Source organism: Paroedura picta, chromosome 1 (assembly GCF_049243985.1).
Source record: "Paroedura picta isolate Pp20150507F chromosome 1, Ppicta_v3.0, whole genome shotgun sequence".
NCBI classification, from domain to species: Eukaryota; Metazoa; Chordata; class Lepidosauria; order Squamata; family Gekkonidae; genus Paroedura; species Paroedura picta.
The window spans coordinates 191,502,341-191,529,961 of NC_135369.1; the positions used below are offsets into that span (position 1 = coordinate 191,502,341).

The 27,621-nt window shown below is 45.5% G+C and overlaps 1 protein-coding gene across 2 annotated transcripts in view; it reads left to right on the forward strand.

Annotated features, from left to right (window-relative positions):
* The window catches only part of PKHD1 (PKHD1 ciliary IPT domain containing fibrocystin/polyductin), a 454,238-nt gene that overhangs the window by 200,628 nt on the left and 225,989 nt on the right, over nucleotides 1-27,621 (forward strand). For both annotated transcript variants that reach the window (XM_077315063.1, XM_077315054.1), the window contains exon 38: nucleotides 16,770-16,977. In XM_077315063.1, the coding sequence (XP_077171178.1) occupies nucleotides 16,770-16,977 (208 nt within the window). The remainder of the gene's footprint in view (nucleotides 1-16,769; nucleotides 16,978-27,621) is intronic.

Sequence of the window (27,621 nt, forward strand, 5' to 3'; positions counted from 1 at the left end):
CCATGGCACAGCTGTCTCCATGCTCCCCAAACCTGCACTGTCTCCCTCAGCTGTGCAGTGTTCTGGCCGGTGTCCATTCTGGATGTGCCGTTGGTCGGCCTGGTTTCTTTTTTCCACTGACCAATCCTAGCATAATTGCTTTCTCCATTGAGTTGGATTGCAAGATGTATACGAGCCAGAGTTTTGTGATTTTGCCTACCAGTGATAGATCAGGCGTTATGCACTGTCGTATTTCCTTGTTTGTGACTTTTGCTGTCCAGGGAACCCATAGAAGCCTTCTCCAACATCAGAGTTCAAATGAATCAATTTTTTAAATGGTCATATCACCCAATAAATGTTTAACAAATTTAAAAAATCCATAAAACCTCCCACCCATTCAGGAAACCCTTCCTGAACAGTCAGGAAACCCCAGGGGGTCAGAACTCTGGAAAACGAAGACCTCGTAGCCAGCAGTAGAAACCTGGCAAACAACTCAATTACTTGAGAGTTTTTGTTTCCTAGTAAGAAAATGATCTTAGCCTCCTCATAAAATCCGTGTCATTTAGAAAGGAGTGGGGTTCATGGGCCTGGTCCCATGGGTCATGGTGTGGAGTGAACAGTAGAAAAACACTTGTCAGACCCATCCAGAATCACAGGGACATGTTTGTTCAGAATAGGGCATTTTCGAAAATCCCCCTAAGTCAGCAGTAGAGGGGAGAGCATTAAATCTTGCTTGCATAAATGCTCGCTTCAGTTAGGGGGCTGTTAAACGGTAAAAATATGAGACAAGGGACCCATAACTTGGCAAGAGTCCCAGACTCAAAGGAGAATGTGGTGTTTCATGGAGAGTTTGTCATGCTGTGTCGTAATCTATGTCCTAATCAATGCATTAGGTTTCTGTATGTGCAGAATTCAGTTGCCACAAATAAAGCATGGAAGGAAATACCCATAGGTCTGATCTTCTGTTCAATGCATCTTAGCTGCTTAGATGTAGAGTTTTCTATGAGCATTAAAGACACAAAACTGCTAGGATGAGTTCTAAAGTGCACACGAAGCCAAAGCTTAAAAGTAACCAGACAGGCTTTCATTTCTAACAGTCTTTGATTCTTTTCCAGACATAAGGCAGCATTTGGAATATCCTGCAACTCTTGTCCAATGTCACGTTGATTTATTTGGTTCAGCAATTTCTGGTACAGAAGTTGCTTTGTTCCCCCAGCCCACCCACCCCCCTTACTATTGCTTGACACCCAAAGGAGATTGGGCCGGTTTTGTTCCGTGATATTTATTGATGAGGCATCAACCATAGGCCTGGCAGAACAGCTCAATTTTACAAGCCCCACGGAACTGTCCTGCAGGCCTCTGAACTCACTCAGGAGAGCATTCCACTAGGCTGGGGCCAAGTCTGAAAAGGCCCTGGCTCTGGTTGAGGCAGTTTTATTTATTGACTAGTGGCAAAGCATATTATATGCAAGAATATAACGGGTGCTAGAGCTTGGCGGTGGGAAGAGGAAGGGGAGGAGTTGTCCAGTCTGTAAGGGCATGGGGTTGAATGTGTGTGTTGTGTGGGAGGTTGTGGTAGTGTGGTGACAAATGATGTGGGGACATGGGTGTCAAGAACCTATGGCTTGGAATGTTCATTGAGTGTGGGAGAGGACTGACCTTTGGGATTTGTGGCGTAGTGGTTATAGATGAGCTTTCCAGAGCCATGTCTTCAAATATGTGAAGGGTAAATCAGACTGGAAAGTCTTCTAAAGGAGAGATTCTGCAAACCTCCAGGAATATTTCCAAACCAGGGGCCTGGAGAGCTCCTGGAATCACAGCTCATCTGTAGAGTATAGATCAGCTCCCCAGGCAGAAAGGGCTACTTAGGACAGGGTTCTGTTGAAGAAACATTTAAGGCCTGGCAAACAGGTTGTTGTTGAATTGAAAGACTTGATGTCCACTGCACAGGGTTGTTGTGCAGATGAAACAGGAGACAAAAGAACCTCTGCAGCAGCATCCAGTTGCGTCTGTAGAATAATGCTTGCAGTAGTCCTCAAATCTGCAGAGAGTTGCAAAGAAGAAATATACATGGCTTTGCTGTATCTAACTCCTGGGCAGAACAGTATTTTAAGTGAGAAGGGGCCAGGACAGTCTCCTCCCAGGGGACAGTTTCACAATTATTAAGAGGAAAGGAAAAACTGTTAAGGATTTATTTACTTACTTACTTATTGCTTTTATATACCGCCCTCCCCAAAGGCTCAGGGCGGTTTACATGAAACAAGAAAATGATACAGGTAACATCATTTATAGGAACAACAAGGTGATAACAACAATAACATTAACAACAATAACATTAAAGAACAGTGGAACTGCAAAGAGCCTCTGCTCAACTCTTACTGAGACCCAGTAAGTTGGGCAGATTTGTAGCAGTCGTATTTGGGGGGGATTGGGTGGGCTTGGGGGCCAATGGGAAGTGATGGTTTAGGTCGACCTCAACCAAATGCCTGGCAGAGGAGCTCCCTTTTGCAGGTCCTGCAGAACTGTACAGGTTCTATGAGCCATGATATGGGAGTGGCGGGATATAAATAAAACAAACAAGCAAATAAAGGCTACTGCACATTACAGCTAAACACAATCAGTGTAAATCCTGAGAATCTGAAACTATACCCAAGAATCTTGACTTATGTAAAATATTAAGAATTGACAAAAAACAGCTAATTCAACACAAACTAACTCCAGCAAAGGAGGACTTTTACAAAACAACACACTCAAAACTGACATAATCTTTCTAGAAGCAGCCTGGCAAACTGTTATGAAGCCTTGAGAGACTCAGAAACAGGGAGGGGGAATAGAAAAACAACAATAGATTGGCCCTATTCCAACTCGGACAGCCAGGACACTCTCCACCCCCAGGGCTGTTTCACAAATATTAAGAGGAACAATGGATAAGGATATATACATATTTTATTTCCCTGGACTCTTTGGGGGGGTATAAAGGTACGATGGTCCATGCTGCCTTCCCTCCAGACGTAACACTGGCTAATGTTTAATATCTAGCGTATTTGACAGACAGACAGCTCCTTTGAAAGATCCCCATAGGGGTTCAAACCACTCTATGGCGTGAAACTAGAAGGAGAAGCCGCATATCACGTTTATTCGCGGGCACAGGTTTTGTGAGCTGCCATTCCCAAGGCTTTGTAATAATGGTGGTGGGAGGTCTTATATTACTCATAAAAGAAGACATGTGGCAGTTTTCACAACCTTTGAAACAGAAATAGGGCATAGAGTGCAACTTAATGAGTTATTTTTGGCAGTCACACAGCAGAGTAATCAGAGTAAATTGTCAGGTTTTCAAATAACAAGGAAACAGAAAGTACAGCCGTTTTACAGTTTTCAAAGGACCTCTCTTCCTGATTACTTGCCTTTCCATTGAGTGCTTTGTAGCAAAATTCACTGCAAAATAGCGTCTAAATGCAGCTTCTTTTTCAGGCTAGCACCTACTTGGATGGTTTATTTCGATAGAATGCTCCTAGTCTTTTCACAGGGGATGAGATATAGATTTCTGAAACTCATTTGAGAGTAGAGATAGGCATGAATCAGCTCATGAACTAAAGTTCATAATGAATTTTGGCTGTTTCATGCATTGCAAAGTTAAGTTTGTGGTAGGTCACCTGGCGTGAACATTCCACGAACTTTCAGTGTTTGGGGAAATTCGTGCCAGTTCATGAGCAGAGATATTTCCAGACAAATTGGCTCTCTTCAATTAAGATGTTCACATAATTTCAAAGCAACAACAAAGGGTATGTAGTGGAGCCTCGGGGAGGGGGGGAAGTCCCCTATATCTTTGACATCTCTCACTCCCATAGGATCCGTTCTATACACTTCTGAACTTCAGTCATTTTGACAGGCACAGATTCGGGAGGTTCGGGAATATATAGAACAGATTGTGCGCAAGCTAGATAACCAAACACACAGAGGATTGTCTCTAGAAGCTCCTCTACATGCCCTCTAACTTTGGTGTCTTCAGCTTGTATAGGAAAAGTTTTAGTCATTTTGACAGATACAGGTTGTGTAGACTGAATCCCACTTTTCTGGGGGTACCTTACTTGGGGGGAGGGCATAACTCAGACCCTGCAAATTCAATCCTCATCAAACTTGGAGGGCAGGTAGGGGAGGGTCAGCTGTTGACCCTCTGCTTTGGGGGGGGGGTTACTGTCTTACAAACCTTAGGAACCGAAGTGATTTGTGAGACAACAAAAAGCTTTTGATGGTCCATGGTTCATGACCTGTGTTCTTCCAGTTTGTGCCCATCACAATTTGAGAACTCAACCCTATAGTGGTGTTGTGTGTGTTTGTGTGTGTGTGGGGTGTGTGTGTGTGTGTTCTTTTGTTTTTGTTTTTGTAAACTGTTGTAGATGAGAAATTCCTTGGAATACAATCTGTGATTTCTGGGAAAGGAATCCTTGTGGGAGTTTGGTTGGATTCCAGCAGCATTGTAGAGACTAACAAGTTTTTTGTGGGGTATGAGTTTCCCTTTAAAAACTCATGCTCCTCAAAAACATGTTCATCTCTGCTACGGGAGGCAAATGTAGCTGCTCAACTGTAGACCGACACCACACCTTTCTGAAACGGGAAGAAGGTTATGTCTCTTTCCAATCCCTAAGGCTGGTTTTGTTTCAAATTTCAGTGACAATTGCTCACCATCTTGTAATACCTCGATTAAATTAATCCTTGGGTTTCTCGGTAGATATCCTGTTCCCAGAGATTGTGAGGGAAAAAACAGAATGATGAGAAGATGATATTGGATGGCAGATGCAGGAAAGAAAGGTTTTGAATTCTGCACCCTGTTGCAGGGGGAAATCCTCTGTTGTCTGGGCAGGCTGCCCTCCTCCTTCTGAAGCATTTTCTCTTTGAGAGGAGGAAGCTTCAGGGGGTTTCGCTGAGGGAGCTCTCAATACTGTAGGACGCCGCTGATTCCTTAGTCCTAAAGCATGGTGAGAAATAGATGCTACATTCCCCATGTCTAGAGGACTTAGTCATTATAAATAATGCTTCAGCTGGAGGGGAGAAGCTTGCGCAAAGTCAACCAGCACACCGAGCAGCAGAGAAAAAGCCTCTTTTGCATCCACAAGCTGCCCACATGGAGATTTTAGCCTGCAGCAGCACAGGGGAGTGGATCTACACAGTTCCTTATATGTGGAAACTGAAAAGCAGTGGAACCAGAGTTCTCTTATGATTCAGGTTTCCTCGTGCATTGGAGGTGTTCAAATTGTGGACTCTAAGGTGGGGGGGAGGAAAACAGAATTTGTATTGCTTTGGGGGCAGCTGCCATTGGACGAGGTCAGAATGACATTCAGAACCCTCCCTGGAAACATTTTGGGGCAAAGTGAGTAGCCCACTATTTAATGGTAGCCCACTATTTAATAAGTGTTTTGTCAAACAGGATTCTGCAAATGCAAGATTGTATTGTTTTCTATATCTGCACAGAGGGATGGATGTCTGTGGAAGGAAGTGCCGGATTCTTGGTGCTTGGGGGTCAACAGTGGGAGGGCTTCTGGAGTTCTGGCCCCACTGGTGGACCTCCTGATGGCGTCTCAGTTTTGGCCACTGTGTGGCACAGAGTGTTTGACAGGGTGGGTTATTGGCCTGATCCAGCATAGCTTCTCTTATGTTCTTATGGATGCCTACTGGGATACTTGCAGGCAGTTTAGCTGACGGCTCTTTGTGTGGCTTTGACAGCTCATGCAAATTCACACCTTGGAAAGCTGACTGTTTGGGCCTAGGGTCCCCACCATGTGTAACAATCAGCTGTTTATTCATTGCTTTACTAAAATGTTTATACCCTGCATTTTCTCATGGTTTAAGGTGGCTTACAATATTAAAGCAGTTTCAGTTAAAACCCAAGCCGAAACAGCAAACACAGGTCATTTCTCCCTCTGCCCACTTTAAAGATGCCTTTCATTTGAACCTCTTTGAAAGCTCTGGCTAGCAGGCAGGCCTTGCAGTGTCCCCCACCCAATATCTCCAGAAAGGGCCCTTCCCCTCATCTCTTCAGGGAGCTGAGCCATGTTAGAAAAGGCCCGGGATCTGGCCAAGGTCAGACAGGCTACCCTCACAGATGACTTCCTGATTACCAGGATTTCTCACAGGGACACATGGAAGGAGATGGTCCTTCATATATATGCGTCCAAGACTGTGAGTTACAGGTTTCCTTGGTGGCCAGATGGTACTCTTCCAGTACTCTGAACTGGGGGAAATGGTGCAGGAAGGAGGCTAGCACCCTTTCTCCATGCAGGACACAATGCGAATTGGGCACCGTGCACATGGGGACTGAGGAGAACCTCAGGCATATGTCTCAAAGCTGCTCAAGGCGGGAACCTCAGACCCAATTTGTGTATTCTGTCATCAGTGGCTACGCATCTCTTTCATTGTCACAGAAACTAAAGGTCTTGGCTTGTTTGCAGCCTCAATGCTTAAGGGGGAAGAGCGTTTTTCAGACACAGCTAGTACTTTACGTTGCTTCAGACTCTACTGATAATGGTGAGATTCACAACTCTTCGTCTGGGCGAGAGACCCTGAGTTCAAGTCTTCAGAGAAGCTCATGCCAACGGCGGAAAAGAGACGGTGCTTTAAAAGAAATTGCTAGTGTGGTTTCGAATGATGTTCTGCAATTTCCTTCAGAGAGATCTAAAGGAGTCTTCTGCCAAAGTGCGTTTCATGGTTGAGATCAATATAGAGCCGCTCTTTCTTTCATGCTGAGAGACTGGCAGGAAGGTTTGGCTTGCATTCAGTGTTACAGATGAGAGGAGGAAACTGCTGGTAAATAAATGATGTGGAGAGGCATATTGCTCTTCCTACTTCCCTCCCTGTCTTTAAAAAAAAATAGAAAAGAAAGAAGCAAAGCTGGCGCAATGTTAAAAATAGCAAGGTTTGGTTTTTCTCATTGCGGGGGGGGGGGGGGGAGGGCGGAACAAATAAGCCGCCTGGTAGCATATGGGGAGGGGCCACTTAATGAAGAGAAGAAGAAGAGTTGGTTCTTAGATGCCGCTTTTCTCTCCCTCCAGGAGTCTCAAAGCAGCTTACAATCCCCTTTCCTTTCTTCTCCCCACAACAGACACCCTTTGAAGGAGGCAGGGCTGACAGATTGGTGACAAGCCCTAGGTCATCCAACAGGCTTCACGTAGAGGAGGAGTGGGGCATCAAACCCGGTTCTCCATGCTAGAGGTTACCAGTCTTAAATACACCACACTGGTAACAGCTCAACTCTACCAGCAAGGCCTCCAGAGCTGGTGAAAGTCTAGCTGCTACCCTCTTACCGCCGCAGTCTTACCAGGTATCCAGGCTTTGAATGGCCACCAAAGGACACTGGGGAGCTTGCTGTCATTAGAACAAAACTCCCATGTGTTTATTCTTCCCTCTCTCTTTCCTCCCATTTTCACTTGAAGCACAGCTTACAATCGCAAATCGCACTTGAAGCAGTCTTATATTGAAACGGACTCTTGGTCTGTCAAAGTCAGAATCACCTACTCCGATTGGCAGTGATTTTCCCGGTTCACAGGCAGAGGTCTTTCATATCACCTGGTCTTTTAAACTGGAGATGCTGAGGACCAAAGAGATGCCTTACTACTGAGCCATGACTCGTTTCCCAAATGTAACATCATAAATGTTGCCTTTTGCACAGAGTCTGAGGGATAAAGCAGGATAGAAGCTATAATGAATAAACTTGAGGAATTAATGAAAAAAGTTGGGCAGGTGAGTGAGATTTAAGCCTCCCAATGGATCACCTGGAGCCTTGTACCATGCTAAGGTCTTACTAAAGAGCTGGCTGAACCTCCAGGGCCCAGGCTTCCCTTAGACCCACAGAATTAACATCCCCCTTTAGTTCTCTCTTTTTTAAACCAAAAGGTCCTAGACTCTTAAGCCTTTCCTCATAGGGAATAAGGAAGACTCTTGTGCATTATGTTCCTTGCATGATTGTGCCTGACTTCTGTGTGCAGAGAAGTTCACAGAGAATAATAAGGGCCATTCCGCACATTGAAAAAAAATAGCGTTATGTCAACGCAATGGCGTAACACTATAAAAAATAACGCATCCAGCTATTCCTCGCCTCCTGGTTCATCGCTTACCTCTGCAACCTTCTCACATTTCTAGGCACTCCACAGGCCTGCTTGAAATGGTGGAAGAGAGGAACGTGCTATACATGTGACTCTCCACCATCTGTCAATCATGCCAGACAGCCATTCACCTTTCTCAGATTCAGATTCAAATTTTATTACAGTCGTTCAGACCAAGTGATATGAAGTTAATACATTTCTCCGTGTTTTAAAGGGCCTGTGATGCTTGGTTTATTTTTTTTTTAAGTAAAACTTCTCCGTTGCTATGCCTATGCATCTGATCATAGATGCATAGTGCTTATTTTACTGCCACCCCTTTTGGAATTATGAGCCTTGAAGCTTTAAAAAAGTAATCTGGTTCCTTATTTTTTTGGTGGGGGTGGGGTTAGGGAGGCATACTTTGTGTGTTAATTGATAGGGAAAATTTTTGTTTTGCTCTGTCTGGACGATTTAATGCATATTCGTTGCTCCAGGCAGTTTGCTTCCAAAAACAAACAAAAAAGCCCCATCCCTGGGAAAAGGGAGAGGGAGGCAAGTGTGAGGGTGGGCGGAGATAGAGGCGGAGATAGCGCTACTTTGACTCCACACATTTCTTTAGCATGTGGTTGCAGGTTGCACTCCTCTTGCTTGTGCTACATGGCTGGGGAAATCCAGTTTGGGGATTCCCCCAACCAGCACTTTAAAATGGAGGATGTAGCTGCCAGTTTGCTGCTGGGTGCTGGATGCTGACGAAATCGTGTAAAACACCAAAAATATGGCATCAGCAAAAGGTAAGCCTTTCACTATATTTTCTGGATGTGGAATGGCCCTAACACATGGACTGCCCCTGAATTGTGAAAAGGCAGCTTTGCATGTAACTGCGAACGTTGAGGCCAGAAGCATTTCAAAGACCAACAAGATTCCCAGGCTATAAACTTTTGTGATTCAAAGCTCCCTCGTCATATATAACTGGTTTCAGATGGTGATGTTGGAAAGTCCTCGCAAATCTCAGCTGACTTGTAGTGATACCTTAAGCTTTTCAAGGCAAGAGATGAATGGAGGTGGTTGGCCATTGGCTCCCTCTGCATAGCAACCCTGGACTTCCTAAGTGATCTCCCCTCAAATATCAATCATGGCCGACTCTGCTTAGCTTCTGAGATGTGACAAGATCAGGCCATCATGAACTATCTAAGTCTGGAGTTATTCCTGATCCCAAGGGGGATCTGCGCTCCATAGCAGTTCCCATGTAGAGCAGTACTTGGAACATCTTCCACAAATCACCCAGTTTGCATTTGTGTTCTTTTAGTTGCAATCCATGGCATGCATGCATTTGAGGTTCTTAATTTATTGAGCTCAAACTAATGTTTCCATTCCTGCTGATGTGATCTAAGCCAGCCTGCCTGGCTGCGGAAGAGTTGTTTTCCCAACCGGCATATGGTTAATAATTCAAAACTGAATTAAATTATTGAGGAGTTGGACTCTGCCATCCATATTTTAGCACTTCAGAGGATTTCTAGTGGCAAGACTTTTGGTAAAGAATCCCCCCTCCCCCAAGTTTAGTTTCCTGTACTTCTTACCACATTTTTACCATCTCTTCCAATACCCCCCCCCCGAAAAGCATTAAGATCCAGCAGTTATAACTTGCGTAGGGCCCCTGGTCCCAAAGAAGTGAAATTGGCCTCAACCAAGACCAGGGCCTTTTCAGCCCTGGCCCTGGCCCTGGCCTGGTGGGGCCTTATCTTCCTGATGAGATCAGGGCCCTGCTGGACCTGAGACAGTTCCTCAGGGCCTGTAAAGCCACGAGACCTGTGGACAAGGCCTAAAAATAACATTGAGAGGTTGGCCTCCCTGAACCATCTAAGAATTTATTCCCCCTCCCCCAGTTTCTGCGATCACCTAAGCACCTTATAAAAAGGTGATGGCCTGAAGGTTAATAAACGGGGTTGATTTTAATTGTAGTTCTGAATTTTAGAGCTTTAAAACTTATTTTACAAACTAGCTTCAAAGCCTGTTCCTAAGAACGGGCCTTGAAAGGCCCCCCCCCTGGCCCCCGGCCAGGCAGCTTAATGTGGCTTTGGGCCGCAGCTTGCAGCCAAATCAAGTGGGGCGGGCGGGGGCTGGGACAGAGCTCCTTAGCAGATAGTCAGTAGGCCGGGTGGCCCTCATTAGCAGGCCCAGCTTAGCAGTCTGGGAGGCCCTTGTTAGCAGGGGAGTAGTATCTGGACAAAGCTCTCCCATACCTGCAAGATGAAGGCCGGTATTATATGCATAGAATTTTGATTACAACTCGGCCTCCCCCCCCCCCCGACTCCCAAAGGTTTCTGCGTAGCCGTGGACGGCATCCGTGGGGCCGCAGAAGCCTTTCTCCTCCTCCCCCCTGCGGACCGCGGAAGACTTAAGCGGGGCCGAGGCTGGATTTCGTGGAAAGGGCCTACCTTTCGTCGGCGCTGGCGGCTCCTCAGTGGCCGGGAGCTGCGGGGACGCTGTTTCGCGAGTGGCCCTGAGGCTGGCGGCCACATGGTGTGGCAGTGGTGGCCCAGCAGCAGCAGTGGCGCCGGCGTTCCAGCCACGGTGCGGATGGCTGCGTTTCGGCGGTGGCGTTCCAGCCACAGCGAGGGCGGTGTCGGGACAGCCGCGGTGCGGGTGGCGATGGGCCAGCAACGGCATGGATGGCGGCGGGGCAGCGATGGCGGTGGTGGCGGAGGGCCTCGGTGGGAGTGTCTTCGGCCCAACGGCTGCAGGCAGGCGGTGGTCGGGGCCTGGGCACGGCGGTGGCAGCGAAGGCCGGGGACAGGCAGGGATCGGGGAAGCGACGATCGGTAAGTTGTGGTGTGGGGGTGAGAAGGGGGCAGGCGGGGTCGGCTGCGGACGGATGCTCGTAGTGGGTGCGGTAAGGGTGTGCGCCGGGGCAGGCGGGGATGGAGGGTCGGGTTCTTTCCGCAAGGCAGGCGGGCAGTGGTGTGCGGGGAGGGAGGGTGGGGTAGCGGCAAGTCCCTTCAGCACTCGAGGGCAGTCGCTGGGCGGCGGGAAAGTCGCTTTCCCAGAGCCCAGCGGCGTGGGGCGAGCCTCCTCCCTCACGGCCATCCGGGCAGGATGGCAGCTCGGGCGGACTGGAGTGTGTGGCACGGCATTCGGGCCAAGTGTCCAATTGGACCCTTGGCCCTGGAGTGCCTGATTCGCTCCTCCGAGTTTTTATCCCAGACAGAGCCCGCCCTAACTCCTCCCCACCAGCCCTTACTGCTTAACCCCTAACCCTAACCCGCTCCGCAGGAGCGGATTAAAGATATTGTTAACTGATTTTGATAGCCTGGGACCCTCGTTAGCAGGTCCTCCACCATGACCTTTTGCCCAGGGCCCTCTCCCCTTACCTGCTGCTGGCTCCAGGCCCTGAGGCACGTCTGAGAGCAAAGAGGCTAGAGTCCAGGAACAGAGGGGGAGCTGCAGGGGCAGGGCCTGATTGGCCCTATTCTAACTTGGACAGCCAGACACATCGTCGTCGTCCCCGGCTGTTTCACAAATATATAGAGGAATTATGGAGTATGTATGTTTTTTTTTTAATTGTAAGCTGTCCTGACCGTCTGGGGAAAGGCAGGGTATAAATGTATAAATAAACAAATTCACCAACATCTTCCTGGAAATGGAAAATGTAGTGGGGCCTTATCACTGGTCAGATAGAGTTCCTAATTTGGAGTGGCAATACCTGGTCCTGGGACTGAATAATCTGAACTAAAATTCATCCTCTAAAAACAATAGTTTTACATCATGGCGATATAGCTACTTGGAGTTGTCACGGAAGTCAGTTCCTTCTCCCCACCCCAGTTTCATTTTAGAGTCCCATATACTGCTGTTCTGTTTCTTCTTTGGGTTGCCAGGCCTCAGGTGTCCATGGACTACAATTCCCATGAGCCCCTGCCAGCATGGACTCTACCTCCACATTTTTCAAAATGGGCTGCTGGCAACCTTGGCCCCACAAACTTTGGTGGGTGCCAGAAAAGGTGTCAGTAGGGTTGCCAGCTCTGGGTTTGGAAATCCCAGGATACTTTGAGGATGGAGCTGGCAGTGGGCAGGATTTGGGGTGGGAACGGACCTCAGTGGAGTAGAGTGCTATGGAGTCCACCTCCCAAAGCAGCCACGACCTCCAAGAGAAATGATCTCTTTAGTCTGGATAATTCCAGGTAATGTCCAGGCCCCACCTGGAGGCTGGCATCCCTCAGTGTCATCCGTATTTTGACTCAGTTTCATGTTGCAGGATTTCAAATTTTTAAACATAATAAGTGCTGGTGATCTTGGCTGAAGGAGATTTGTTGGAGGGGTTTTGAACCATGTCCAGAACTGCTTCCTGCTAAACACAGTTGAGTGTCTGTATCGGTGTTCGTGAGCCACCGTTTCACGCACAGATGCTTCTGAGGACGGCAAGCCAAGAACTGAGGGGACTGGGAGATGCCTGATCGTGACCTGCCAGTTTAGCAGCTGCTGCCAGCAGCTTCATAGGTTGAGAATTCTTAACATTTATGAGGTTCACTCAGTTCCAAAAAGAGGGGGAGGGATGAATAATAGCAATGGTATCAATGTCTGTAAAACATTGGGAGTAGCCATGCCAACAGGAATTCGTCGTGACACGAGGCCTTGCATGTGCCTAATAGCACCCCATTATTGGTTTGATTCACCTTTCGAGTCACTAAGGCAGGGGTAGTCAAACTGCGGCCCTCCAGATGTCCATGGACTACAATTCCCAGGAGCCCTTGCCAGCATTCGCTGGCGAATGCTGGCAAGGGCTCCTGGGAATTGTAGTCCATGGACATCTGGAGGGCCGCAGTTTGACTACCCCTGCACTAAGGCATTGTAATGGATGAGCATGCTTGTTCAGGTATAGCGGGGCGACCTGCAAATGACTCCTTGAAGCTGGAAGCATGCCCATCAAGGGCCAAGAGCTAGTACAGTCTTGGCAGGATTGGGAAGCTAAACAGGCTGAACACTGCTTAGTACTCGGGTGGGAGACCAACAAGGAAGCCCAGGGTGGCTGTGCAGAGGCAGACAGCAGCAAACCACCTCTGCAGGGTTGTGAATACCTGGAGACTTTGGCGGCGTTAATTAACCTTTAACATCTTTTGAATATGGGTATGTATTTGCATCCAAGATTTCCGTGTTCTGCTACAAGTCCACCACTAATGGTATAATGTTTCTGATGGTGGTTCACATTCCAAATATACATTTGGCCTATTTGGGTACAATTCACTGAGTTTCTCCAGGGTCATATACCATCTACACATCATTTAAGAAGAAGAAGAAGAAGAAGAAGAAGAAGAAGAAGAAGAAGAAGAAGAAGAAGAAGAAGAAGAAGAAGAAGAAGAAGAAGAAGAAGAGTTGGTTCTTATATGCTGCTTCTCTCTTCCCAAAGGAGTCTCAAAGTGGCTTACAGTCACCTTCCCTTTCCTCTCCCTACAGCAGACACCCTGTGAGGGAGGGGAGGCTGAGAGCCCTGAGACTATTGAAGAAGAAGAAGAAGAAGAAGAAGAAGAAGAAGAAGAAGAAGAAGAAGAAGAAGAGTTGGTTCTTCTATGCTGCTTTTCTCTACCTGAAGGAGTCTCAAAGCAGCTTACAGTGGCCTTCTCTTCCTCTCCCCACAACAGATCCCCTGAGAGGGAGATGAGGCTGAGAGAGCCCTGATATTACTGCTCAGTCAGAAGAGCTTTATCAGTGCTATGGCGAGCCCAGCTGGCTTTATGTGGGGGAGCTCGACACAATCAAAGCCGATAAGGGATGACCATGAACCAACTGAAAGAAGCAGTCAGAGACAGGGGCGCATGGCGAAGACTTTCCTATAGAATCGTCGAGGGTTGGACACGACTGAACAGATGAAATCATCATCATCATCATCATCATCATCACATCATCATCACTGAATCAAACCCGTCTCACTAGACAATTTCCATTAAATTGGAGCTCAGTGTAAATCTAATATAAATAAATATCTTTGTTCCACATTTCCCCATTGAATATTATAGCAGAAGTTTTGCTTCATTTTGTTGTTCAGTCTTTTACCTGTTCATCTTTTCTATTATATTTGGGGTGAGGAGGCTTATGACACTATAGAGTCCCCTCCCCCACAAGCAGCCATTTCCTCCAGGGGAACTGATATTTGTTATTTGGAGTTCAGTTGTCATTTTGGAAGAACACCAGGGCCTACCTGGAGATTGAAGGTCACAAGTATCCACTGCTAGCTGTCTATCCTGGAGCAAAGGTAGTTAGATTCAAGTGGGTAGCTGTGATGGTCTGAAGCAGCACAACAAAACAAAATCAGAGTCCAACAAAGATTTATTCCAGGCATGAGCTTTCAAGTGCAAGCACTCTTCCTCAGTTAGTTACCTTTGGGAACGGATGACCTTTCATAGAATCATAGAATCATAGAGTTGGAAGGGGCCATACAGGCCATCTAGTCCAACCCCCGGCTCAACGCAGGATCAGCCCTAAGCATCCTAAAGCATCCAAGAAAAGTGTGCATCCAACCTTTGCTTGAAGACTGCCAGTGAGGGGGAGCTCACCACCTCCTTAGGCAGCCTATTCTACTGTTGAACTACTCTGACTGTGAAAATGTTTTCCTGATGTCTAACCTATATCGCTGTACTTGTAGTTTAAACCCATTACTGCGTGTCCTTTCCTCTGTAGCCAACAGAAACAGCATCCTGCCCTCCTCCAAGTGACAACCTTTCAAATACTTAAAGAGGGCTATCATGTCCCCTCTCAACCTCCTTTTCTCCAGGCTGAACATTCCCAAGTCCTTCAACCTATCTTCATAGGGCTTGGTCCCTTGGCCCCAGATCATCCTCGTCGCTCTCCTCTGTACCCTTTCAATTTTATCCACATCCTTCTTGAAGTGAGGCCTCCAGAACTGCACACAGTACTCCAGGTGTGATCTGACCAGTGCCGTATACAATGGGACTATGACATCTTGTGATTTTGATGTGATGCCCCTGTTGATACAACCTAAAATCCAAGTAAACGACATCAACCTTTATAGCCCTCTCAAATGGGACATGAAGATAATATTTCATTAAAGTTGATCTATTTCTTCTGTGACCTCATGGTTGGGTTCGTGCAACATCCTGCTCTCGAAGACAGCCCAGAAACTACCACCCCACTTTTCCTACGCAGGAAACAGTCAGATTTGCTGCATCCCAGTTGTAAAGAGAAAAGGGGCACAAGAAGAGAAAGAAGCAACTGGTGCTCTGTGAAATTGTCCTGTGTTTTTATGATTTTCTAAAAAATGGTGTACTTAATGCATTTAATGTTTCGTATTATTTCAGCGAAGGCTCCCTGACGAAGTTGAACACAAAATGCACGGGGGTTATTTCAACCATTAAAGATCCCTTTCGTTTTTCACCATTGTTTTCTTTTTCTTGGTTTTGCATTCCAGTTGGATCAAAAAATACTGACTGCGTCGTCCGTGGACGGATCATCAATCTCTGTTTCCACCTTGCCCTTCTCGGTTTGACCCAGACGCTTCAGGGTTTCTCTTTTTGTTTTGTCCTCTCTTATAGTTTTGTTCCACGTGGAAGAAAAATGACTCTGCTCCTCAGGGTTTTAACTGGTCATAAGTGTGACACAAAACTTGGCTGGAGTTGTTCTTTAGTGGGATGATTCATGTTGATATGTTATTAGCTTCACCCATAGCAAACGGGAAGGATGGAGCAGAGTGTTGAAAGAAAATTCAATTAAAAGTTCATAGGCATCCCTGTATATCTTGCCGTCGAATTTGGGACTTGTCAAAGAATCAGATCTCTGCTTCAATGTTTCCTATAAGGGAACCAACACATTATTGTGTGAATTTTTCTCATGCCTCTGTTTACAAAGAAATGTATGTTCATCAGCATTTTGCAGCTACAGTGACTTAACAGAACTCTCTTTTAACATTTGAGGAAGATCTGGTGTTTTATACCCTGCTTTCAATACTGAAAGGAGTCTCAAAGCGGCTTACCATCACCTTTCCTTTCTCTCCCCACAACAGACACCTTGTCATGTAAGTGGAGCTGAGAGAGCTCTTGCAGAACTGCTCTGTGAGTACAGCTCTAACATAACTGTGACTAGCCCAGGGTAATCTAGCTGCGAATCAAGCCTGGTTCTTCAGATTAGAGGCCACCACTCTTAACCACTACATCAGTGGTCCCCAACCTTTTTCAGGCTGGGGACCAGCGGCAGCAGGGAGGGCGATTGCCCAGCTGCGCATGCCGAGCATGCATAGTCGCACACGCGCAATGCTCATGTGCAGCCGAAAATGCGCATGCATGGCACTTTTGTGCATGTGCACATGCGTGAAAGTGGCATGCATGCACGTTTTTAGCAGCGCATGCGCATTGCGCGTGCGCAGCCCTGCTTCCCTTCCCCCCCTCCCACAGTAGGAAGCTTGCCGGGCTGCAATCTTGCGGCCTGGGAAGTTTCTTACTGCGGGGGGGGGCGGGGAGAGGGAGTCGCGGCCTGGTGCCAGGGCCTTTGCGGCCCGACAACCCGGGCTGCAGCATGGTGATTGGGGACCACCGCACTACACCATGCTGGCTTTCTTTGGGGAAGCAACATTAAACTCATTTTCATTTTGTTCTTAATTAGAGCAAAACTTTGGTATAAAGTCAAGAGTGTTGTTGTTTTTTTAAAGAGAAAAACTTGTAAACATTGCATCAAATTGTTCATTTGGGTTAACCTTCCTGATGGTTTACACTGCAGGGTGCGTCCCTAAAGCGACAATCACACATTTGAAATTGGGAGCACGTCCAAATGACACCAAATTAAGTCTGGTGGATCCTGTGGACTGGAAACCTGGAGACGAAGCTGTTGTGTGTGGAGGAGGCCTTGGAGATTCTCAGAAGCAAGAAGAGCTCATCACTGTCAAATCCGTCAAGGGCCAAGACCTCTTCCTTACATCTCCGCTCAGGTAATCCTAGAATCCTAGACTCATAGAGTTGGAAGGGACCTCCTGGGTCATCTAGTCCAACCCCCTGCTCAACGCAGGACACTCCCAACCCAGTCCATGGACATCTGGAAAGCCACAGCTTGGCCACCCTGGTTTACAGCAAGGCCCTGCTGGCATCTCCAAAGCCTTTTGGAACTCATTCAGTTGTAATTTAACATTCATATTGGCTGATCTTCCAATTTCCCCCCCTTTTTCTGTCATTTTTAAGTGGAACCTCTTTTCTGTATCCCCCAAAAGTCCTCCTGCTTCTCTTTGCTTGGCTTTTAGTGGAGCAGAGGTCTGCAATCTGAAAGCTGAGAGTCCCATGGTTAGCAGAGCAGTACTTGGTTGAACATCATATGTGTGGGAAGTTTCTGTGTAATGCAGGGTGTTTCCATGAGGCATGTGTGAGGGAGCTTCCAGCAATACCCAGTTTCTGCGTACACCTGGCTTCAAACATTTGTGAAACACACCCTAAATCAGACTTTTTCAACCTTTTGACCATGGAGGAACCACTGTAATTTTTTTCAGGCTTCGAAGTACCAGGAAGTGATGTCAACTTGCCACACCCACAGAAGTGAGAGGAGCCTTGGGTGTCAAAGGTTTAAATGGTTGGGACCATCCTTGGCCACTTTGGGAGAGGGTGGGTCAACCTACCCAAATAAGGTTGGAATTTTTAATTTTTTTTTTTTAAAAAAAGCTTTATCTCCCTCTCTGCTCACAGTTGGAAACAGCAGGCACAGAGTGGGAGGACTCCCCCAGCTGCCATGTTGAACCCCCCCCAGTACCATTGAGGGGCCTTTGCAGTACCATAATGTGTGCAATGGCAAAATCTACTTGCAAACGGTGACTGAAGTGGATTGAAACTGCATTATTTAGCATATGTGAAACTGTGAGTTAAGAAATGGCAGGCCTAAAAAGAAAACTGAATCTGTTCAAATTTAAACTTTGAAATTAATTAAGGGTGTCTGGGGAGCCAAAGAGAAGCTCCCACACACTTTCTGACATGGAAACTTTGCCTCAAGGAGGAAAGTTAGGGACGAAAACAGAAGCTCATTCAAAAATTGCTTGTTTTTTTAAAATGTTCTTATGTCCCGTTTTGGGAGCCCTTCTTCTACTTTGGTGCTGTTTGTTATTTATTTTATTGAAAACATTCCTATGCCACCTTTCTAGGTTAATATGGTCCCCAAGGCAGCAAACATCAAAACGTTTTAACACTGAAAACATTTAAAACAAAGTATACATATATAAATATATATACTTTGTTTTAAATGTTTTCAGTGTTAAAAAGTATAAATATATATAGTGAAAAGATGGGACTATACCTAAATCTCAAAAAGACCAAGATCATGACAACTACTGGCTGTAGCACCAAAGTCACGATTGACAACGAGAACATTGAATGTATTGATGATTTCATCTTTCTTGGCTCTATAATCACTCAAAGTGGTGGATGCAGCTGTGAAATCAAATGGTGAATAACACTGGGCCGGAACGCAATGTTAGGCATGAACTGAATATGGAAGAGTGAGGATATCAGTCTTAATAAAAAATGCCGGCTAGTCAACGCCCTTGTCTTCCCCATAACAATCTATGGATGTGAAAGCTGGGCCTTGAAGAAGAAGAAGGAGGAGAAAATTGCTTTCGAATTATGGTGTTGGAGACGAATGCTGCGAATCCCATGGACAGCCAAAGTTACCAACAAGATAGTTTTAGAGAGGAGCAACCCAACTATGTCATTAGAAGGGAAGATATTACAGATAAGGCTCACTTACTTTGGACACATCATGCGATCAAACTTGCACGGCATGGTCAGCAGCAAAAGGAAACGTGGTCGGCCAAAGGATCCGCTGGCTCGACACGATCAAAGCCGACACAGGGATGACCATGAGCCAACTGAAAGAAGCAGTCAGAGACAGGGGTGCATGACAGAGACTTTCCTATAGAATCACTGAGGGTCAGACACGACTGAATGGATGACATCATCATAAATATATATATTTATAGGCATATTTACAGACGATCCCTATCAGCCCTGCTGTCTCAGAGTGGTTCACAACATATTAAAATACAATTCATTCAAAGTTAAAATGGATTAGAACAATTTAAAATTTCACCAGTTGATGGTATTTCCATTGATCTTCCTCTTCCAGGGGTAGCCAGTGAGAGCTCTCTTCCTTAGGTAGGGGAAGCCCTTTATAGTGATGGATTCATGACTCTGGATAGGCCACAACCATAAGCCTGGTGGAAGAGCTTCATCTTGCAGGCCCTGTGGAACTGTGCTAGTTCTGTTGGGGCCCTGAGGTTCTCTGGGATGTCATTCCACCAAGCAGTTGGGGCCAGTTGGACTTCTTTAGGGCCAGGGACTACCAGGTGGTTTGTGGACACTGAATGCAGTGCCCTCTTCATATCATATCGTGTATGCATATAAACTCGTGTACTCACTCAACACCATTGAAAGCCATTGTTGTGTAGCCATTAGAGTGCCTGGATTAGGATCTGAGAGACCCAGGTTCAGATCCCCACTCTGCCATAGAAACCTGCTGAGTGAATCTGGGCCAGACATATCATGATCAGCCTCACCTACCTTATTAGGGTTGTTAAGGGGGGGGGGAAGAAATGAGGAAAATAATTTGAGCCATTCTGGGATCCCATTGAGGAGAAAGATGGGCTAAATACTGAAGTAAATACTAGTGATAACATGATTTCAAAGCTGCTTTCTGGTCTCATATTAAGCTCTGTGGACCTCTAGTCTGTATTCTCTTCACAGGCAGATGGGTACAGCAAGGTTTATTGAGCTGGTTAAAACAAACAAACAAACAAATAAATATTTGGAGAACCTGGGAGAAGGAGAGTGTTATCTCAGGAACTGACTCAGGAGGTGAATGCTAGCTCCGCCTTTTGCTGAGTAGGCCTTTGTGCTATAAAAGGCTCTTGCTTGTCAGAGGAGGCAGCATTTGGAGGACCTGGGAGAAGGAGAGTGTTTTCTCAGGAACTGACTCGGGAGCTGACTGCTAGCTCCACCCTCTGCTGAGTAGGCCTTTGTGCTATAAAAGGCTCTTGCTTGTCAGAGGCGTGCGCCTTTGGCACATGCAGTACTAAAAGAACCAAAGAAATATTGGGTTCTGGATCAAACCAGAAGTCTCCAAGGACCCTTAGGGAAAGAGCTAAAGGACTCTTGGCTGTAGGCTCATTGCTGGAGGATCAAGCCGAAGGACTGAGTGAGGTGTAGGATTGTTTGAAAGCATTTCAGATGAATCAAAGTGGCATGAAGACTGAAGAAGCTCAGGTAGTGATATGTAACTTCTGCGGAATGTATGTCTTCTTACCTCAGTGGGACAGTTTTTACAAATGCAGCAAGTGTAAATTAGTGGATCTGCTAGAGGAGAAAGTCCGGGGATTAGACAGACGATTGAATATGCTGCAGGGGGAGGGAAATATATCAAATCAGGAGCACCTACCACAGGAGGGTAATAAATGGAAGGATGTTATACATAAGAGTAGAAGACTGAGGAGAAGGAGAATTGAAAGGTACAATCTATTCAAAAGGGACAGACAAGAAAAGAAGGGGGGAGGTTTAGCAATATATGTTAAGAATCTTTATACTTGTGAAGAAATATAGGTAACAGAATGTTCAGTTGAGTGTATTTGGGTAAATGTAAAAGGAGTAGGAAATGAGAGTGGTATTATTGTGGGGGTCTGCTATAGACCACCAAACCAGTCAGAGGACTTGAATGAGATACTGCTAGACCAAATTACACAATAACAAGAAAAGATTTTTCAGTTATGTGAGGTAACAAGAAAAGATTTTTCAGTTATGTGAGGAGCAAACGTAAAGTAAAGGAGACAATAGGCCCACTGTTGGGTGCAGATGGACAATCTCTAAGGGAGGATGCAGAGAAAGCAGAAAGGATCAGCGCCTATTTTACATCTGTTTTTTTCCCACAGGTCAAAGGGTTTACGCACATCTAGAGATGGCAGTAGCCAAGGGATAGTGTCTGGGTGGCAGGTTAACATGGATAGAGAGGCTGTTGCGAGGCATTTAGCTGCACTGGATGAGTTCAAATCCCCTGGGCCGGATGAAAGGCACCCGAGAGTGCTCAAATAACTTTCCGGAGAATTTGCAGAACCCTTGTCTATCATCTTCGGGATCTCTTTAAGGACTGCAGATGTCTCGGAGGACTGGAAGAGAGCAAACGTTATTCCGATCTTCAAAAAAGGGAGGAAGGATGACCTGGGAAATACAGACCAGTGAGTCTGACCTCTGTTGTGGGGAAGATAATGAAGCAAATATTAAAGGGAGTGATCTGCAAACATCTGGAGGACAATTTGGTGATCCAAGGAAGTGCCCCTCAACACCACCTCACCTAGAAACACGGTAGCCAATAGAACTGGACATGTTATCTAGGACAAGGTGTAGAGTGAAGTGGTCCCCTCATCTACAGTCTTCGGTAAAGGAAGTTCTGGAAAACTATGATCTGCAGCCGTTTAGGTCGGCCTGTGCCAATCCTGCAGAAAATCACAATCCAGTAACAGACCTTGAAGATCTCATCTTAAAGTTGGGGTCCATTTTGTTTAAACCAGCTCAGGAAAGGGATAGCAGAAAAAAGGGCTCCAGGATCTCTAAACCTTGGTTCGATAGTGAATGTATGACTGCAAAAAAAAAAAAAAAAAAAAAAAAAAAAAAAAAACCTTACTAAGGCTTATACAAACTTTGTTAAAGCTCTAGGGATCCCAAGTCAGGAAGTCTGCGACAGCTTGCTAACTCATTAAAAAAGCTATAAAAAATTAGTTATCCGAAAGAAAAAAGAGGTCACAGGGATGCAGTGGAGAGTCTTAATTCAGGCAACTAGAGACAAAAAACCATCCTTATTTTGGAAGATGATCACTAAACGTGACAGAACAGAGCCTACCCCACTTGACTCAATCATCCCAGCGGACAGATGGGTTACCTATTTTAAAAGCATGTATGGTGATGTTCCTCTCAATCCTATGCTAACTCAAGATCCTGCTCACCTACCCAAATGGCTCCCCGTTTCCCCGAGTGAGATAACTGCCCACATTGAGAGACTAAGGAAAAGGAAAGCCCCTGGGTGGGATGGCATCTCTTCAGAACTTCTTAAAGAATTCAAGGACTGGTGGGCTCCCTATCTAGCATCTGTTTTCACACTCATTAATTCCACTGGAAAGATACCTAGAGACTGGGAAATGGCCGTTGTGATCCCTTTCTTTAAAAAAGGGAAGAGAGATGACCCTGCCAATTATAGGCCAATAAGCTTACTAAGTGTTCTCAGCAAACTGTACACCAGACATCTGCTGGATACATTTATCTTATGGCTGGAACAGGAAAGGATCATTGTACCCGCACAAGCAGGGTTCAGGGAGGGCAGAGTTACTCTAGAGCACTGTCTGACACGACAACATCTGGTTGAAAAATATTCCTCCCGGAGTGTGACCTCATTATATGCAGCCTTTGTAGATTTCAAGGCTGCATTTGATTCCATCTCAAGACCCAGATTATGGGAGAAACTGGAAGCTTCCACAATTGATAAAAGACTCAGTTTTCTGATACGCTCTCTGTGCGAGCAGACCACACTCAGAGTCAGATGCAGTAGGAAAGGTCACCTAACAGAGCAGATTAAAACTCATAAAGGGGTCAGACAAGGCTGTTTATTGGCCCCTTTACTCTTTATTTTTTACATCAATGACTTAGAGAGCCACCTTGAGTCCATAGATTGTCACCCACCTAAATTAGCAGGGCAGCACATTCCTGCTCTCCTTTATGCTGATGATGTGGTCTTACTGTCCAGAACTCCTGTCGGTCTGAACAGAGCCCTGGCAAGCCTGAAGAAGTACAGTGAGAAAGAAGCCCTGGTAATAAATGAATTAAAAACTAAGGTAATGGCCTTCGGCAATCGCCCCAGAGTTAGGACCTGGCGCTTAGCTGGAAAGAGGTTAGAACAGGTGAAGTCCTTCAAATACCTGGGAGTTACTTTTCAGGCTTCAGGATCAAGGCACGAACACTGTAGACAGCTTGCGAACATAGGGGAGAGAAGTGCCCTCAATATACTCAAATTCCATCGCTCCAATGGAGCCTATTTTGTTCCAGCGGCACTCAAACTCATCCAATCTAAGACAATTTCTCAAATGGTGTACGGGACCTTTTTTAGGGCCACCAACCTCTTGCTTTGCCCCACTTGAGTGGGTTCAAACAAAATTTCTTAGAGCGTTACTTACTTGAAGTTCCAAACTGTGTTTCGAACTCATGGATACGTCTAGAGACGTTTCCAAAATTCAAAGCGAAAGCAGTAACTTCATCCAGCTCCCTATGGTTAAAGACGCACTGGGCCACAGCTGGTTTACTTCCTTCAATCCTCTGTGACAATTTTAAATCCCAGTGGCTGTTGGCCACCAAGAGGGAAATGATAAAATTAGGCTTTTCCTCACTTTCACTACTCGGGTTAGGCTACGATCAGGCGAAAATTGTAGTGAAACAAAGGATTGAGGCTACAGAGCGTCAAACTGACCTTTCTCGCTCCCCTAGGTATGGTGCACCACCGTGTTCCAGATATATTCAAGCCTCAGCAGACTATCTCTCCTATTTGGGAACAAAATACTATAGGAGAGCATTCACACTAGCTAGATGCTCTGCGTTACCTTCTGCCATGCTGGTGGGCCTCTTCAAGAAAGCCCCATTAGCTGAAAGACTCTGACCTCGTAATTCCGGGGAGATAGAGTCAATCGAACACGTCCTCTTATGGTGCCCCACCTTCAACTCTGCAAGAAATAAATTAATCCTCCCATTACTCAGGGATTCCTCCATCAGTTCAAACAAAGAAAAAGTTAAATTCCTCCTGTGGAATAGTAGGGGCCATATTATTAAGCAGGTTGCCAAATGTTGTGTGCATGTGCTTAGCAAACGGGAAAGACAACTTAAGCTTAAGTGAAGATTTTTAGAGGAATTTTACTATGCATTTTTTTTATAATGTACCCAGCAATTATACAATTTTATATATTTTAAATTTTGTACTGGCTCCCTGATTATGCAATTTTCTACTCTGAAATGTTTTTTCTTGCTTGATTTATCTGGCCGCAGTGCTGTATTAAAATAAATTTGAATTTGATCCAAGGAAGTCAGCATGGATTTGTCTCCAACAGGTCCTGTCAGATCAACCTGGTTTCCTTTTTTGACCAAGTAACAGGTTTGCTGGATCGTGGAAATTCAGTTGATGTCGTTTACTTGGATTTTAGTAAAGCTTTTGATAAGGTTCCCCATGATGTTCTGATGCATAAATTGAAGGAGTGCAATCTGGATTTTCATATAGTTAGGTGGATAGGGAATTGGTTAGAGAACTGCACTCAAAGAGTCGTTGTCAATGGTGTTTCATCAGACTGGAGGGAGGTGAGTAGCGGGGTACCTCAGGGCTTGGTGCTTGGACCTGCACTTTTAACATATTTATTAATGATCTAGAAGAGGGGGTGGAGGGACTACTCATCAAGTTTGCAGATGACACCAAATTGGGAGGACTGGCAAATACTCCAGAAGATAGAGACAGAGTTCAACGAGGTCTGAACACAATGGAAAAATGGGCAAACGAGATGCAGTTTAATAAAGATAAGTGTAAAGTTCTGCATCTGGGCCAGTCCCATTGTATACGGCACTGGTCAGACCACACCTGGAGTACTGTGTGCAGTTCTGGAGGACTGTGTGCAGTTCTCACTTCAAGAAGGACATAGATAAAATTGAAAGGGTACAGAGGAGAGTGACAAGGAAGATCTGAGGCCAAGGGACCAAGCCCCATGAAGATAGGTTGAGGGACTTGGGAATGTTCAGCCCGGAGAAAAGGAGGTTGAGAGGGCTAAAGATGATAGCCCTCTTTAAGTATTTGAAAGGTTGCCACTTGGAAGCGGGCAGGATGTGTTTCTGTTGGCTGCAGAGGAAAGGACGCGCAGTGATGGGTTTAAACTACAAGTACAGCAATATAGGCTAGATATCAGGGGGAAAAAATTTCACAGTCAGAGTGGAATAGGCTGCCTAGGGAAGTGGTGAACAACCCCTCACTGGCAGTCTTCAAGCAAAGGTTGGATACACACTTTTCTTGGATGCTTTAGGATGCTTTGGGCTGATCCTGCATTGAGCAGGGGGTTGGACTAGATGGCCTGTATGGCCCCTTCCAACTCTATGATTCTGTGAGTCTGTGATTCTGTGAATTTTCAGAGATGGGGGAAACAGTGGTCATGGGTGACTTCAATTACCCAGATATCTGTTGGAGGGCCAACTCTGCTAAAAATAAAAACTCTGTTAAATTCTTAACTTGTCTTGCTGACAACTTCAATTCCCAGAAAGTAGAGAGGGGAACGAGGGGCTCTGCTATTTTAGACTTGATTTTCATCAATAGGGAAGAACTGGTAGATGAGGTGGAAGTAGTGGGCACACTTGGTGGCAGTGACCATGTGCTTTTGGAATTTTCAGTTGTGAGAAAGAAGAAGCCTTTACATAGTCGGACGGATAGACTGGACTTCAGGAAAGCAAATTTTAACAGACTGAAAAATATGTTGGGTAGAATCCCGTGGTCAGAAAGACTTAAAGAGATAGGAGTCCAAGAGGGGTGGGAGTTTCTTAAAAGTGAAATACTGAAGGCCCAATCACAAACAATTCCCTTGAAAAGGAAAGATGGAAAGAGCCTAAGAAAGCCAAGGTGGTTCCATAAACAGCTGTCAAATGATTTGAGGAATAAAAAAGAGTCATTTAGTAAATGGAAGGAAGGCCTTATTACCAAGGATGAGTATAAACAAATAACCAATAATTGTAGGGACAGGGTTAGAAAAGCTAAAGCTCAATATGAGCGTAGGGTAGCAAGAAGTGCTAAACATGACAAAAAAAGGCTTCTTTAATTATATTTCAAGTAAGAAAAGGAATATGGACAACTTAGGGCCACTGCAAAGACAAGAAAGTGAAATTATAATAGATGATGAAGAGAGGGCTGAACTGCTTAACTCCTATTTCTCCTCAGTCTTCTCTTTTGAGGGAAATAGTGCTCAATGTGGAAAAAAACATAACACAACAGGGGAGACAGGAATGGTGCCCTAGAATCACTGTTGGGGCAGTCTGTAACAAAGTCTTCTGGGCCAGATGAACTGCATCCAAGAGTACTAAAAGAACTTGCAGATGTAATCTCTGAACCTCTTTCAATTATTTTTGACACTTCTTGGAGAACAGGAGAGGTGCCAGATGATTGGAGGTGGGCAAATTTTGTCCCCATCTTCAAGAAAAAGCAAAAAGAGGATCCGGGTAACTATTGAGCACTCAGCTTGACATCAGAGGCTGGCAAAATTTTGGAACAAATCATCAAACAGTCCTTGAGCAGCTGGAACAGAGAGCTGTGATTTCTAAGACTCGGCATGGGTTTCGCAAGAACAAATCATGTCAGACCAACTTTATCTCTCTTTTCGAGAAAGTGACTACTTTACTGGATCAGGGGAATGTCGTCAATATAGTTTATCTGGATTTTAGTAAAGCGTTTGATAAGGTTCCACATGATATATTTGTTGACAAGTTGGTAAAGTGCAGTATGGATCCTTATTCTGTCAGGTGGATCGATAACTAGTTGACAGATTGTAACCAAAGGGTTCTTGTTAATGGTTCAGCATTTTCTTGGAAAAGAGTGACAAGTGGAGTTCCCCAAGGATCTGCCCTGGGGTCTGTGATGTTCAACATATTTATAAATGATTTGGATGAGGGTTTAGAGGAGATACTTATTAAATTTGCAGACAATACTAAACTGGGAGGGGTTGCAAACATAACTGAGGACAGCAATAGAATACAGCATAATTTTGATAGGCTCGAGAAGTGGGATAAATTGAATAAAATGAAGTTCAATAGGGACAAATGTAAAGTTCTGCATTTAGGTAAGAAAAACCAAATAAACCACTATAGGATGGGGGAGACTTGTCTTGGCAGTAGCAAGTGTAAAAAGTATCTAGGAGACTTAGTAGACCACACGTTGAACATGAGTCAACAGTGTTACTCAGTGGCAAAAAAGGCAAATGGGATTTTGGGCTGTATCAAATGGAGTATCGTGTCCAGATCACGGGAGGTGATGGTACCAGTTTACTTTGCTCTGGTTTGGCCTCACTTGGAGTACTGTGTTCAGTTTTGGGAACCCCAGTTGAAGAAGGATGTAGACAAACTGGAGCGTGTCCAGAGGAGGGCAACAAAGACGGTGAGGGATTTGGAGACCGAGACGTATGAAGAAAAGTTGGGGGAGCTTGGTCTGTTTAGAATGGAGAGGAAACGACTGAGAGGGGATTTGATAACCATCTTCAAGTATTTAAAAGGCTGCCACATAGATGACGGAGCAGAGTTGTTCTCTCTTGCCCCGGAGGGACGGACCAGAACCAAAAGGATGAAATTAATTCAAAAGAAATTCCGTCTCAGCATCCGGAAGAAGTTCCTGACAGTTAGAGCGGTTTCTCAGTGGAACAGGCTTCCTCGGGAGGTGGTGGGTTCTACTTGTTTTGAAATCTTTAAACAGAGGCTGGATAGCCATCTGAAGGAGAGGCTGATTCTGTGAAGGCTTAAGGGGGTGGCAGGTTACCGTGGATGAGCGATAGGTTTGTGAGTGT